The following is a 15186-nucleotide window of genomic DNA, read 5'->3' on the forward strand; positions in this document are numbered from 1 at the left end:
ATTTGTAATGAGCAATTCTGGGAAACCAAGGAATTTGAATCGCAAAGAACTGCAGATTACATTATAAAGATTATACATTATGTGATATGATAAAGCAGAATCGAAAAGCGCAAACTTTTACACAATATGAAGTATTCTTCGAACTATGATTATGAATAAAAAATTAAGAAAACTTAATTTGGAACCAGATGGTGGCTGTACTTTTTTAAGATTCAGATTTTCATTAATTTATAAAATAATTGTTTGACAAATAATTATCTTGAATCAAGTTCTTATAAAGTCTGCACGATTAGCCTAGTGGCTTTGCGCTTCGCAACCGTATGCCTGGGGAAGGAGTGTCCTAGGTTCGATTTCTGTTGACGATGTGAGGAGCTTAAGGACTTAAGGATCTTCCTCAGCCATAGCCAAATTAGCCGGTCTTCATCGTGGACAGCAGGGTTTTTTCCGCCATCAGGAGTCATCCAGCAAGCAGACAAACCATCCCCGTGAATGCACACAGATTACAGTCATGAACACATCCCTTAGGGGATGCAGCAAGGAGGTGATGAACTGGCCGCACATTAATTTTGTCGTGAACTCCTCATTAGGCGACGCTACCTGTCCTAAAGGGATGGATGAGATGAATCAAGTTCTTATAGAATAAAATGTTGAAAGTTTATTTTTCACTTGGTTAGACTATAATAAATTTAGTTTAATCCTTTATCCAAGTGTGAAGAAACAAAGTTTGCACCTGAAATTATCTTCAGGACTGGGGTAAGGTGATACAACACCAGGAAACTCGTTGCAAAGGTGCAGCAAGCTAACATCATTCCTATCTCAGTATCTCCCATAATGCAAAAGACATCTCCTTGCAGACATGTATAATGTTATGCATTAAGGGAAGGGCCACTACCCAGACTAGTTTCGACCTTTATTGAGGTCTCTTCAGTGGGAGCCAGGCCCATGTGGAGATAACAGGCAGAAGCATTAGCAAGGTCATCTCTACCTATAGGAGTTACCAAACGGTGTGCCACCTTTTCATTAAATTACTCTGGATTTAGAGAAAGATGTTGAAAGTTTATTTTTCACTTGGTTAGACTATAATAAACCATTATGGGAGATACTGAGATAGGAGTGATGTTAGCTTGCTCCACCTTTGCAATGAGTTGCCAGGTGTTGTACCACCTTACCCCAGTCCTGAAGACACTTTCAGGTGCAAACTTTGTTTGCTCACACTTGGATAAAGGATTAAACTAAATTTATTATAATCTAACCAAGTGAAAAATAAACTTTCAACATCTTTCTCTAAATCCAGAGTAATTTAATAAAAAGGTGACACACCGTTTGGCAACTCCTATAAGTAGAGATGACCTTGCTAATGCTTTTATTTTTTATTTTTGGAAAGGACCTAACAAAGAAACTGACTGAAAATTTTTTGTTGTGAAAACAAGGTGTTTAGTCTGGTAGATGTGATTAAGTATATGTTAAACAATCCAATAATAGAACGAGTCAGAGAATGAATTAATGATTTTAATTTTTTTCGATACGAAAATCTATCAAGTGTAGACTTATTTTTGAAGGCCTTGGATCTAATTAATTTTGTAGTTATATATTCAAATGTATATAGTGTTTTAGTTTCATTAAATGTATATATTTTTTATTTGGTACTTGAGTCATTTTTCCGGACTGTAAAAGAAATAGAGTTAAGTCATTGCATCAGTTGGAATGAACTCTTGTCTAATTACTTACCACTCGGTGTAAAACAAAATCTTTACAGAGATAAAGAAATAATAATAAAAAAATAATAAAATAAACAAAAGGATGATTGTGTGTTTGTCCAGTTTTGACTAAATATATGTAGGATTGTCTGTGTAAATGGATTAATAGATATGAATAGAGATCAAAAAGCATGTCTAACTAGGCCATGCAGACTGCATAGGTGAGTATACATAAAGCCATGAAGGTAACTGTATGGTTAAGAGAATAAAGCTGAATTTATTAAGCTGCTGGGAGATAACTTCCTCAAGCAGACTGTGACAGAAGCTCAAGATCAAAAAACATTTCACTGATTATAGTGTCAGAGTAGAGGGGGGGGGGATTTCAGTTAGAGGCGACTGTTCTGCCTTTGGCTGGTGACACTATCATGTATTATTGACTGGAGAAGTAGCTAAATATGTAAGTATAGATATTTTGTTCAGAAAAGGATATATGATGAACAGCAAAGCAGTAAATTTGAATAGGTTGAAATATGGCCAATAGAAAAATCTCACGGTATCAGTTTCTAGATGGGAAGGATATTGCATGTGCATGGGAAATATTTAAAAAAAACAAAAAAAATGATGCAATATTGGAATGTCTCTCTAGAGGCCAATGATTAAATAGTATAGAAGTGAAATGGATGTGCATGCATTCTTATTAAGCAAGAGATTCTGAAGGAAAAAAATTATGGAAGGAATACCATGCGCGTAATGATGTCACTTATGAAAATTATAAGGCATAAACCAGAATAGTTAAAAAATATTGTATGGAAAACTAAGTGAGAGTATGAAAAAAAAACCTGGATCTGCAAGCTAAAGACCAAAGAATTCTATCATTATGTTGCAAGTAAATCATTGGAGTCTCAGAGAAGATGCCATAAAAATGGAATATATGATAATCCTCATTGCACAAGATTGATGCACATTGTCACCTTATCAGTATCCTTGGAGTTGGTGAGAGCTTGCATATAGAAATGGGTTGATAGAGAATCTATACTTTGAAATGAACAATATGAGTTTACTAAGGGAAGATCAGGTTTAAGGAACTTACATTTTCTAATATGATGGTTGAGTTAGAAAAGGGGAATGGATACACGACACTTTGGACTTTGCTATTGGTTTGATGTCATTTGGTATAGAAGGCTTTTAGATGGAGAGTGTGGGTTTGGATTGTAAATTGTTAGCATGGATAAGAGAATGACCAACTGACAGATATCAGAAAGTAGTGTATGGAGGTATGAATCTGCAAAATTTAAGCTGCCCACTGGTCTGTTTAAGGATCATTCTTGCATCCATTGTTATCTCTGCATTGATAATATTGGGATGCATTTGACAAGAGACATACAGCTATTTGCTGATGTAAAGATAGGCAGGATAATCAGTAATGCAACTGACATTGCAGTACTTGCAATGACTTAAATAGGCTGAAATTGTGGGCATGTGAAAACGACTGTTCTATGTTTGTAAATGTAACATTTCTTTTACATTTTCCTTTCATCTAGAAGAAAAATAAGTTTCTTCTAGCATAATCTTCCTATATATGCCACTGGATATCTTATCACAGCAAAGTAAAAAGTGATTGGGCTTGGAATCTTGGAGTTTTAGTAAATAGGAATTTGAAGATCAGGGACCATATAGCAAATATTGCAAATACAAACTCAAGATAATTGCAATGCTAAAACAAACAGTGACATGAAAGGATAAGGAAGTCATTTTGTGGATTACAGGCACCAGCAAATAAGAGAAACAGAAATGGGTGATATATATAATGAAGTTGTGAAAGAATCATACAGGACACCAGTATATGGAATTTTTAATATTATGGAGGGTGGGGAGAAGATGTTAGGGCAACCATGGAAGTTGAGAATGAATGCAGAGGTATGAGAACTACATCTTTCTCAGAGTAGCTTGTGATTGGAATGACTTGCTTTTGGTGAGTATAGGTAATGTGAATTAATTGAAGGAAAGGTATTGACAGCTAGTGTAGGTGATATGTAGCTTGCCTCTGAGTCCCTGACTACCTGAAAGTCAAGTAGTAATAATAATCTTATCAGATGCTCTTGAAATGTGAAATATACTCATGAGTTGAAATCATTCCATGATTTACATCTGAAGATTTGCTAATGGTCTCTTATCCAGGAGATCTGAATCGAGAGTAGAGACTACGAGTCTCTAATTACTGTATTTGCCGGCAAGACACACCGGCCTATAAGACGCACCCTCTTTTTGTACACATTTTTTAGGAAAAAAAACTTTATCACTGAATATTATAATGAATTTACAGTATTTCAAATATAAAGTAATAAGTACGTCTACTTTCAACAAATACCTAACTAACTAGGAAAGAGTACCCATCTTTTAATCTTCTTCGTCAAAACCCAGATATTCTTCTCCAGAGCTAAACGAAGTGACACTTGAAACCTCTTTTAAATCAGAATCTGAGTCCTCATACAACAAATTGTCCTCTGTACCATCCAGTGCATTACTAATGCCACACTTCTTAAATGATTTAACCACTGTCTCAGTTTTCACAGCATCCCATGTAGCTTTGACCCATTCACAAACTTGTGAAATGCTAGGCTTCTTCCTGTTGCCATAACCTCAAAATCTGAAGACTGCATCCAGCAGTCTTCTGGATGCAGTGTTCCACTTCTCCTTCATAAATCCCTTAAATGATTTATTAATACAGACATCTAAAGGTTGAAGCTGACTAGTTAGACCTACTGGAATTACAGCTAAGTTTTCAATTCCTTGAGTTTATTTTTAACATCTTCTGTTCTGTGAGAACGAAACTAATCCCATACTAGCAGGGCAGGCTTCTTCAATAGTCTGCCAGAGCACCTAGACCAAAGTTTATCTATCCATAACTTCATTCCTCCTTCATCCATCCAGCCTTATGCGTGAACATGTACAATCACTTCTTTAAGCAGTTTTAAGCGCATCCACTGAACTCTATGTAACTGGAATGCTCTCGCACACCACAAGGAAGCAAGAAAGAATTCATGTAACTCGGAACAGAGAAAATTTCCAGAAATGAAAGTAATAAAAAACTGAATATCGGTGTATAAGATGCACCCTGTTTTTCAGACCTATTTTTAAAGAAAAAAAAAGTGCGTCTTATATGCTGAAATGTGGTAATTGCCATGTTTCCACTCGGTGAAGAAATTGACTGACTTCATTATTTTTAAAAGAACTGAGGCGAGGGCAGTGGACCTTTTAGCTTTGTCTGACTTGTTTACTCCCATTTCTAGGATAGTATTTAAGTAAGCTTATTTCTGTGCTGCATAGTAAATGTTAAAATGAATTATGTAAGATCATAAAGATAAAAAGTTGGTTAAGGAAATACATCGGATTTATTTCGGTCATAACAATATAAAAATGAAAACCTACTAAAGTAAAAGAAAATCTAGTTTTGCCACAGATACTTGCAGTTTCTTCTGGGTAGTGATGGACAAAAAAATACAATACAATACAATAAAATGAACCATAACATTACTAAAAACATAAACATGTGGACTGTTACAATATAAGTCAAAATAAACCTTTTTGACTTATATTCGAAAAGTGGGAGCTGACATGAATTGGTTATTGTTCAGTAATGTATGCAGGTAGTTGGCTGAAAAATTAGTCTGGCATGCAGAAAGAACTGAGCGATTTTCAAATATCACTCAGATCTTTCACACAGAATCAATCCTTGTTCCTATTGAGTGCACCTTGTGAATGATATGGTGTCGACCATGGTATATTTTTTTATGTTATGAGCAGGGAAGTTGCCCTCTATGTAAGGCATGAAGCTCTTATTCCATTCAATGTTGTGTGCATAGGAAAAATGAAAACCTAGGCCAGAATTGTATTCTATAATGTTATTGATATCACCATATATTCTTTCTTATTTCCAAACTTCTAGATGTCTGCCCTATATAAGAAAGGCCATAAGATTCATGGAATATTAATAAAATAAACCCCAGGATGTTTGTAGAAAGAGTTGTGGTTTTTTAGGCGAATGAAGTAAATCTCATATAGTTAAAATGGGCTTGAAAGTCCCTCTTAGCTCATGAGATTTGAGGGAACTAGCAATCTTAAGTGAAAGTCTACTAAAGTAAGGGATGGAAACTGAAGTACTATAGTAAAAGTCAGGTTTTTGCTGTGGAGCAGGTGTAGAGATTAGTAATTTTTGTATGAGTTTCTTAGAATATCTGTTGCACACATCTAGTTGGAGAAGAGACTAATTCTTCTTGCAGTTTTTCTTCATTTCTTGTGATGTTTTGGTTCATGTTAGTCTTCTATTATATTTTTTGTTTATACTTACCCAGAAGAAGCCACAAGTATCTGTGGCGAAACTAATAGGTTTCATTTTTATATTGTTACAACCAAAATCAACCCATTGTATTTTCTTTTACAATTAATTTTTATTGGTCAAAATAAATTTACTACTACATAATCATAAAAAAATTATTCTATAGTACAAATCAAGCACAATTTATGTTGGAATATCATCATGATGTGGACTTACTGCTATCTAAACAATTATTTTTCTGATATCTTTTGGCTGCTAATGACCAGTGGAGGCATGCTCTAAGTTGTTTTGTATATAGTAGTAGCTGCTCTACTGTAGGAGTGGAAGGAAAGTGAAGCCATGAATATCCAAGAAATTTCTTTTGATGAAATGCTGAAATTTTGTAATAAACCTTTGTCAAATATACTGTGGCATCATATAGATTCATAACAGAATGTACCCTTGCAATCTAAGATGTAAAAAATATTAAGACTACTTAGTTAATGCACTGAAGTTGTGTAAACCTGTTGTACATTTAGTATTGTAGGTTGGAATAATCTGAGCACCTTGCTCAAGAGACTTGTTAAACTACTTCAAACTTTCTCTAAGCAAGGTGATGATTTTTAGATGGTTCCACTTAAAATATAAAGTATATAATAAGGGATTTTTATTTAGTTTGATCAAAGATACCTAAAAAATGTGGTAGTGATAAGGATCTTTCATTTGTAACAGCTTTTTGATTACTTTCTTTCATTTTTTAAGCACATGTCTACAGAGGATGATGCTAAAGCTTCAATTGAGGGGCTGAATAATTCTGAGTTCATGGGTACAAAAATAACAGTTGAGGTAAGTTTAACGTATATGTATTTGGATTGTACAGTTTTGGAAATTTTTTTAAAAAACAAAAAAATAAATTCAGAGAAATAATTTATTTTTATATCTATTCTCACATGAGGTAACTAAGTCTATGATGCTGTATTAAAGGTATGGGCAAAGTGGTCAGAGAGAATCTGTTAATGTGCATCTTGAAAAGCTAAGGAGTTGTATTTATTTGCAAAGTGACTGCAAAATTCACAAAAGAAAGTTCAGTTGTGTTATTATTTTTTATTTTTTTATTTATTTTTTTTTCATCATCAAATTCCTGCCATGTACCCTCAAGGGGTGTACAGGATATGATAGTGCTACATGAAAAAAATTACATCATTACTAACTTCCTATCTACAATTTTCCACCAAATCAGTCTGTTACTTGTCAAGTAACAGACTCCAACATTATCAGATCTTATATTTCTATCGTCTCAGGCACTTTGTACCGTATCAATCCACCTATATCTTGGTCTTTCTCTGGGTCGTTTTGCTGCCAACCTGGCAGAGAACACTTGTTTTGCTAATCTTTCCTCACCCATTCTGTTTAAGTGACCATACCATCTGAGATTAGCTCTGCTAACGCATTCCTGGATGCTGACAATGTCAAGTTCTTTTCTAATATCCTCGTTTTTAATATGATATTGCCATTGATGCCATCTGTTCACGCCTATCATCTTTCTCAGGACTCTCATATCTGCGGTCTCTAGTCTTTGGTCAAGTGTTTTGCTTCTGACCCAGCTCTCAGATCCATAAGTTAAAACTGGTTTCAACACTGTCTTGTATACAGCTAATTTAGTGTTTCGACTAATTTCTCTCTTATTCCATATGAATTTATTCAATTGACTTCCCACCATACCAGCTTTGCTGATTCTGTTGTCTATTTCTATATTTAATTTACCATCTTCACTAAAAATCGTTCCTAAGTAGTTGAAATGTTTTATTTGTTCCACAGGTTCTCCATTCACAACACAGTTGACATTTTCAATGATTCTGCCTATTTTCATTGTCTTTGTCTTTTTATTGCTGACCTTCATACCATATCTATTACAACAGCTATTCAATTTAGTCAGAGAATCTTGCAGACTTGTAGCAGATTTATTTAGAAGTATAACATCATCTGCATAAAGCAAAGAGCTGACATTAACATCTCCAATTTTGATATGTTTGATACCACTTTCCTTCATAATGTGATCCATATAGATAATGAATAACAGAGGGGATAATGTACATCCTTGTCTCACACCAGATTTAACATTAAACCATCTTCCTCTACTTCTTGCAATTCTAACTGCTGACTTACAACTCAAATAAAGACCAAGTATTACTTGATATAATGCCCCATTGACACCATATAACTGCAGCGTATTGAATAGCTTCTCTCTTGGCACCTTGTCATATGCCTTTTCCAAATCGACAAAACTTAAATACAAATCTTTGTTATATTCCCATGATTTCTCGACTATTTGTCGTGAAGTGAAGGTCTGATCCTGACAGCCTCTATTTGGCCTGAATCCAGCTTGTTCTTCACCTCTTCCACAATTCTTCTCAACCGTTTCTCAAGTATACTTGCATAGATCTTGCCAGGAACACTCAGTAGGGAAATACCTCTATAATTCTCACATTCAGTTTTATTTCCCTTTTTATATATGGGTACTATGAGAGCTCTACTCCAATCATCGGGAATTCGTCCCTCTGTCCAGGCTTTCTGAACTATGCAGTGCAGGCACTGTAAGACTCTTATACCACCATACTTCAGCATTTCTGGTCGAATATCATCTACTCCTGCTGCCTTTCCACATTTCAAGCCTTTGATGGCTTTTTCTACTTCAAGTATGGATATGTATTCCTGACTGCATGCCTGGTCAGTGTTTTTTTTCTACTGTGCTGTCATCACTGCTTGTTTCATTAACAGTTTTTCAAAGTAATTACTCCATACTTCAAGGATATCTTTTTCTCCCGTTTTCATGTCACCTTTATCATCTCTAACTCCTTTTACAGCACTCTTTCCTCCATTCCTAAGCTTCTTCAACAACCTCCAGAATATTTTGCCACCTTCTTGATATTTATTTTCTATATTCTTGCCAAAGTCTTCCCATGACTTTTGTTTAGCTAGTTTTATACAGTGTTTAGCATTCTTGCATTTGTCTCTGTATTCTCTAAGAGCATATTTTTTTTTAAAATCTAAATATTACTACTTCTATTGCTGCTGATTGCTATTTCTGAAATACATCTTAGAATTGCTGGACAATAATCCTCTTAGCTGGAGGAAAAGCTAAAAGTCTTAGATTATTCTTTTGAGAAACACAAGAGAAAGAAAGCTTCCAAGAAGTTGCACTAAATTGCCTCAAGCAAGAATGTCGTTTCATTTAGTAACAGTAGATTTTCTTCACTCTACTGACAATATAGGTTTATGGTGCAGTATTTATGCCAAAAATGATCTCTTTATTTATAGTGATTAGTTTCACTTTTATTATCGAAGAATTCTAAATTATTTGATACAATTATCTTGAAAAAAAGGATTTGAATTTTTTAAGAGAAAAGGCATATATCTGTTACATAATTATTTATTTTTTTGCGTTGGGGGGGGGGAGTACACCTATTCAATCTGCAGGCAATTGTTACAGACGTAAATCACTTCAAGAACATGCTCATGCAGTTTAGTGTAAAATAGTAGCAAAAATTTTACTTCAATAATGTCACGTATCTAAACTAGAAGAGAATGTCGTTATATCTGCTGATGCTCTTATAGGAATATTTTTTCTGGCATGAATTCTCTATCAGCTATAATGTAAACAATTTACAGATTTTTTCGCTCTTGTATTGCCAATAGAAATCATCATCATCATCAAATTCCTGCCATGTACCCTCAAGGGGTGTACAGGATATGACAGTACTACATGAAAAAATTACATCATTACTAACTTCCTATCTACAATTTTCCTCCAAATCAGTCTGTTACTTGTCAAGACTCCAACATTATCAGATCTTATATTTCTATCGTCTAAGGCACTTTGTACCGTATCAATCCACCTATATCTTGGTCTTCCTCTGGGTCGTTTTCCTGCCAACCTGGCAGAGAACACTTGTTTTGCTAATCTTTCCTCTCCCATTCTATTTAAGTGACCATACCATCTGAGATTAGCTCTGCTAACGCATTCCTGGATGCTGACAATGTCAAGTTCTTTCCTAATATCCTCATTTTTAATATGATATTGCCATTGATGCCATCTGTTCACGCCTCTAATCTTTCTCAGGACTCTCATATCTGCGGTTTCTAGTCTTTGGTCAAGTGTTTTACTTCTGACCCAGCTCTCAGATCCATAAGTTAAAATTGGTTTGAACACAGTCTTGTATACAGCTAATTTAGTGTTCCGACTAATTTCTTTCTTATTCCATATGAATTTATTCAATTGACTTCCCACGATACCAGCTTTGCTGATTCTGTTGTCTATTTCTATATTTAGTTTACCATCTTCAGTAAAAATTGTGCCTAAGTAGCTGAAATGTTTTACTTGTTCCACAGGTTCTCCATTCACAACACAGTTGATATTTTCAATGATTCTGCCTATTTTCATTGTCTTTGTCTTTTTATTGCTGACCTTCATACCATATCTATTACAACAGCTATTCAATTTAGTCAGAGAATCTTGCAGACTTGTAGCGGATTTAGAAGTATAACATCATCCGCATAAAGCAAAGAGCTGACATTAACATCTCCAATTTTGATATCAGGTTTAATACCACATTCCTTCATAATGTGATCCATATAGATAATGAATAACAGAGGGGATAATGTACATCCTTGTCTCACACCAGATTTAACATTAAACCATCTTCCTGTACTTCCTTCAATTCTAACTGCTGACTAACAACTCAAATAAAGACTAAGTATTGCTTGATATAATGCCCCATTGACACCATGTAACTGCAGCGTATTGAATAGCTTCTCTCTTGGCACCTTGTCATATGCCTTTTCCAGATCGACAAAACATAAATACAGATCTTTGTTATATTCCCATGCTTTCTCGACTATTTGTCGTAAAGTGAAGATCTGATCCTGACAGCCTCTATTTGGCCTGAATCCAGCTTGTTCTTCACCAAGCTTTTCTTCCACAATTCTTCTCAACCGTTTCTCAAGTATACTTGCATAGATCTTGCCAGGAACACTCGGTAGGGAAATACCTCTGTAATTCTCGCATTTAGTTTTATTTCCCTTTTTATATATGGGCACTATGAGAGCTCTACTCCAATCATCGGGAATTCGTCCCTCTGTCCAGGCTTTCTGAACTATGCAGTGCACTGTAAGACTCTTATACCACCATACTTCAGCATTTCTGGTCGAATATCATCTACTCCTGCTGCCTTTCCACATTTCAAGCCTTTGATGGCTTTTTCTACTTCAAGTATGGATATATATTCCTGACTGCATGCCTGGTCAGTGTTTTTTATCACTGTGCTGTCATCACTGCTTGTTTCATTTAGCAGTTTTTCAAAGTAATTACTCCATACTTCAAGGATATCTTTTTCTCCTGTTTTCATTTCACCTTTATCATCTCTAATTCCTTTTACAGCACTCTTTCCTCCATTCCTAAGCTTCTTCAACAACCTCCAGAATATTTTGCCACCTTCTTGATATTTATTTTCTATATTCTTGCCAAAGTCCTCCCATGACTTTTGTTTAGCTAGTTTTACACACTGTTTAGCTTTCTTACATTTGTCTCTGTATTCTGTAAGAGTAAAAGCTGACTTATTTGCCAGGAACTTTTGATATGCTTTCTTCTTTTCCTTCACTGCCTCTTTAACTTCCTGTGTCCACCAGGGAGTTCTGATTTTTTTATCTTTGCACACAACCTCACCACATGCCTCTCTGGCAGAATCAATCAATGTTTCCTTCAGAGTTTGCCACTGAATCTCCAAGGTTTGATACCTGTTCTCAAACTCTTTCATTTTCTTTTCAATAATATTTCTGTATTTTAGTCTACAGTTTACATCTGAGAGCTGCTCAACTTTTATTTGCTTTAAAACTTTCTTACATGTTATTCTTTTCAATATGAAATTCAATTTTATCCTGCTCAAGACTAAATAGTGATCACTTCCAATTTCAAATCCTCTGTACACTCTGGTGTCCTGCACCAGGGAGAAAACATCACTATCAACAATAACATAGTCAATGAGACTTTTCCTTTTCTTATTCCTTGCCTCTTCTCTCCATGTGAATTTGTGCACATTTTTATGTTGGAACATGGTGTTAGTAATAACCAGTCCATGTCCTGAGCAGAAATCCAACAAATATTTGCCATTATTATTAGCTTTGCTCTTTTCTCCAAATTTTCCCAAAATATTTTTGTATGTCTCACAGTCATTTCCTACTCTACTATTTAGATCCCCAACAAGGACCAACTTTTCCTTTTTCATTGTCAGTTGCTTTTTCTAAAGCCTCAAAAAATTCCTCCTCTTCTACTTTAGTAGAACCTTCTGTGGAACCATAGGCACAAATAAGTCTCATTGTCCAGTTCCCCATTCTCATATTTGCCCACATTACTCTGCTTGAGACTGACTGCCATTCAAGAAGATTAGCCTCGTATTTTGTGTTGAATACTATGGCTACTCCTTCTTTTCCTTGATTGTTATTGCCTGAATATAACATTTTGTATTTATTGCTCAGAAAGATCTCACCAGTTTTGGTCTTTTTTGTTTCAGTCACCCCTATTATGTCGATCTGGTACTTATCTAATTCCTCAGCTAGCTCCATTAACTCTGGTGATGTTGAGTTGGGGTTTGTTTTCAGATTTGTTCCAGTAGCTGACTTTTCGCTGTTCGCCCTGGTTCCCTGGCGAAAACAACGGGGGCGTTGTTTAACCGGGCGACGCCCCAGCCGGCATGAAATTTTGTCATGTTGTACCATCATTTTTTATTTTGGTTTAACCAATAAGAATTCAATTAGGTCGGCTAAATCCCAAATTGCCAGCCCATCCTCGTTCGTTGAGTATCAAAGTAGATACCCAACAGGGTGCACCACGAGAAGGTGAGGATTGGACATTAGGTCAGAAGCCCTGGTCAGTTCTCCGCATTCCTTTAAAGGCTATGTGGAGGTCTCCTCTGGAGGTGACATTTTACCGTTTTTCTCCCACAGGAGAAATAATGCAATAATATTGGTCAATCTGTCGAACTTCATTGTAGTGCAAATATTTATTATCAAACTTTGTTGTTTTATAATAAAAAAATATTCGTGCTACTTAGAAAAATTCTAATTTGTGGCACACACTATGAAAATTTAATAGATAAAGTTTCGCCAAACTGTATTCTTATTTACAAAAAAAAAAAACAATCTTGTAATAGGCATATTTGAAAAAAAGGTTGTATTAGGTGAGATTGTGGTACACAGAATCTTTCATAAATTAAGAAATAAAACATCTCAGAGAATGATTTAACCTACTATTCATAATTGTTTGAAATATAATTAAGGTATTATATATATGTAATCTCCCACACAAAAAATTGTGAACTTATATCACATCAATGCTGTGGGTGTGTAGTAGTGTGTTGGCAAGGGCGAAATGTTAACGTTATTATTTATAGATTTTAATTATTTATTTTATTTTATTATTTATATTTTTTCATATTTTTGGTGAAATAATTTACTTGAAAGATGAAATGGAAACAGTACAGTCAGGCATCTCTCTATCAGTATTTGTAGTCTTGAAAAGGACTGTTTTGATGGCTCTGAAAACAAACTGTTTTTTTTTTTTTCGTACTGTTCAGAATTTAAAAATCTTCAACAGTATGGAATACCCTAAAGCAAGGGTAAACACATAAAGCAGTTTTGCATTCAGGGCACTAGATTGTTGTCTCCCTTCTGATATTGTTTTTTTTTTTTTTTTTGCATAAATAGCATTTGCGTTGAAGTTTTTTTTTTTATTAGCAGTGGCTGGTAGACTCAGGATAATGGTTGGAGGTAGCAGTGTTCAACCACAGAAGTCTCGAAGGATTGCCTGCTTTCCTGCTTGCTGAAGAAGGCATATATGCATGTAGCAATGCTTTCGTGATTTCTATTCTGTAATCTAGATATGTTATGGTAGACAAACATTTCTTTTTCTGCAGGAGGAAACTGTTCCAAATAACAAAATCCAATATATGTCCAAACACTTTTTTATAATATTTTTTATGCTGTTTCCTCATTACAGAATAGAATGATAGCTGCTGATCACACCTGTTGACTTCACCCCATAGTGTTGTTGTATGCACCCACAGCAGTGGGTTTTTCTTTCGTGAAACCATGCCTCTCCACGGATTCCATTGATAGATTGTGCAGGGAAGATAGCAGAAAAACATCTTTTTTGTCTTTTCAACGTAGCGCAAAGACTTTTCCTCGCTGATGAGCTCGGATTTCTCCCTTTGATAGTTTTCCTGATGCCTGATCTGGAGGAATATCTCGCCTTTTTGCATTTGTAATGCAATAACCTTTACCAAGTAAAGGGTCTAGTAACTACATTACTGCACGCATCAACAAGGGGAGAGGAAACTGTTCCAAATAACAAAATCCAATATATGTCCAAACACTTTTTTATAATATTTTTTATGCTGTTTCCTCATTACAGAGTAGAATGATAGCTGCTGATCACACCTGTTGACTTCACCCCATAGTGTTGTTGTATGCACCCACAGCAGTGGGTTTTTCTTTCGTGAAACCATGCCTCTCCACGGATTCCATTGATAGATTGTGCAGGGAAGATAGCAGAAAAACATCTTTTTTGTCTTTTCAACGTAGCGCAAAGACTTTTCCTCGCTGATGAGCTCGGATTTCTCCCTTTGATAGTTTTCCTGATGCCTGATCTGGAGGAATATCTCGCCTTTTTGCATTTGTAATGCAATAACCTTTACCAAGTAAAGGGTCTAGTAACTACATTACTGCACGCATCGATTACAGTCTGCTTTTCCGTATAAGGTTTGAAATCATAAAGATATCCACTTTCGGATTCACAAAGCATAAAAATTTTACCTAATACTTTGCTTTCTTTTGGAGAATATACTGCTTACATTTCAGTCTACCTTTGAATGGCATAAGGCTTTCATCGATACTCAAGTCTCTCTCAGGAATGTATAGTGATCTACATTTCTGACGGAGTTTCATCAGAAAATCATAAATTTTGTTGAGGACAAAAGATGGCAAGGAAGTGTTGCCTGATCTATTCCTTATTATTCTGAAAACGCAAATACTTCATGATGAGACTGAATTGTTTTTCAGTCATAACATCACGAAACATTGGTGTGTTCAGAATCCAGTCTGTAGACCAATACATTTCGAGAG

At 35.3% G+C, this 15186-nt stretch overlaps 1 protein-coding gene across 6 annotated transcripts in view; it reads left to right on the plus strand.

Annotated features, from left to right (window-relative positions):
* LOC150097752 (RNA-binding protein 4-like) overlaps positions 1-15186 on the plus strand; it is a 294888-nt gene that overhangs the window by 64901 nt on the left and 214801 nt on the right. For all 6 annotated transcript variants that reach the window (XR_016549641.1, XR_016549642.1, XM_090406763.1 and 3 more), the window contains exon 4: positions 6775-6858. Coding sequence is in view for 4 of the 6 variants with exons in the window: in XM_090406763.1 (XP_090262889.1) it covers positions 6775-6858 (84 nt within the window). In the remaining 2 variants the exon portion in view is untranslated. The remainder of the gene's footprint in view (positions 1-6774; positions 6859-15186) is intronic.

This window comes from Typopeltis vanoorti, chromosome 17 (genome assembly GCF_054136105.1).
Source record: "Typopeltis vanoorti isolate ZY-2024b chromosome 17, IOZ_Tvanoo_1.0, whole genome shotgun sequence".
Lineage (NCBI taxonomy): Eukaryota > Metazoa > Arthropoda > Arachnida > Uropygi > Thelyphonidae > Typopeltis > Typopeltis vanoorti.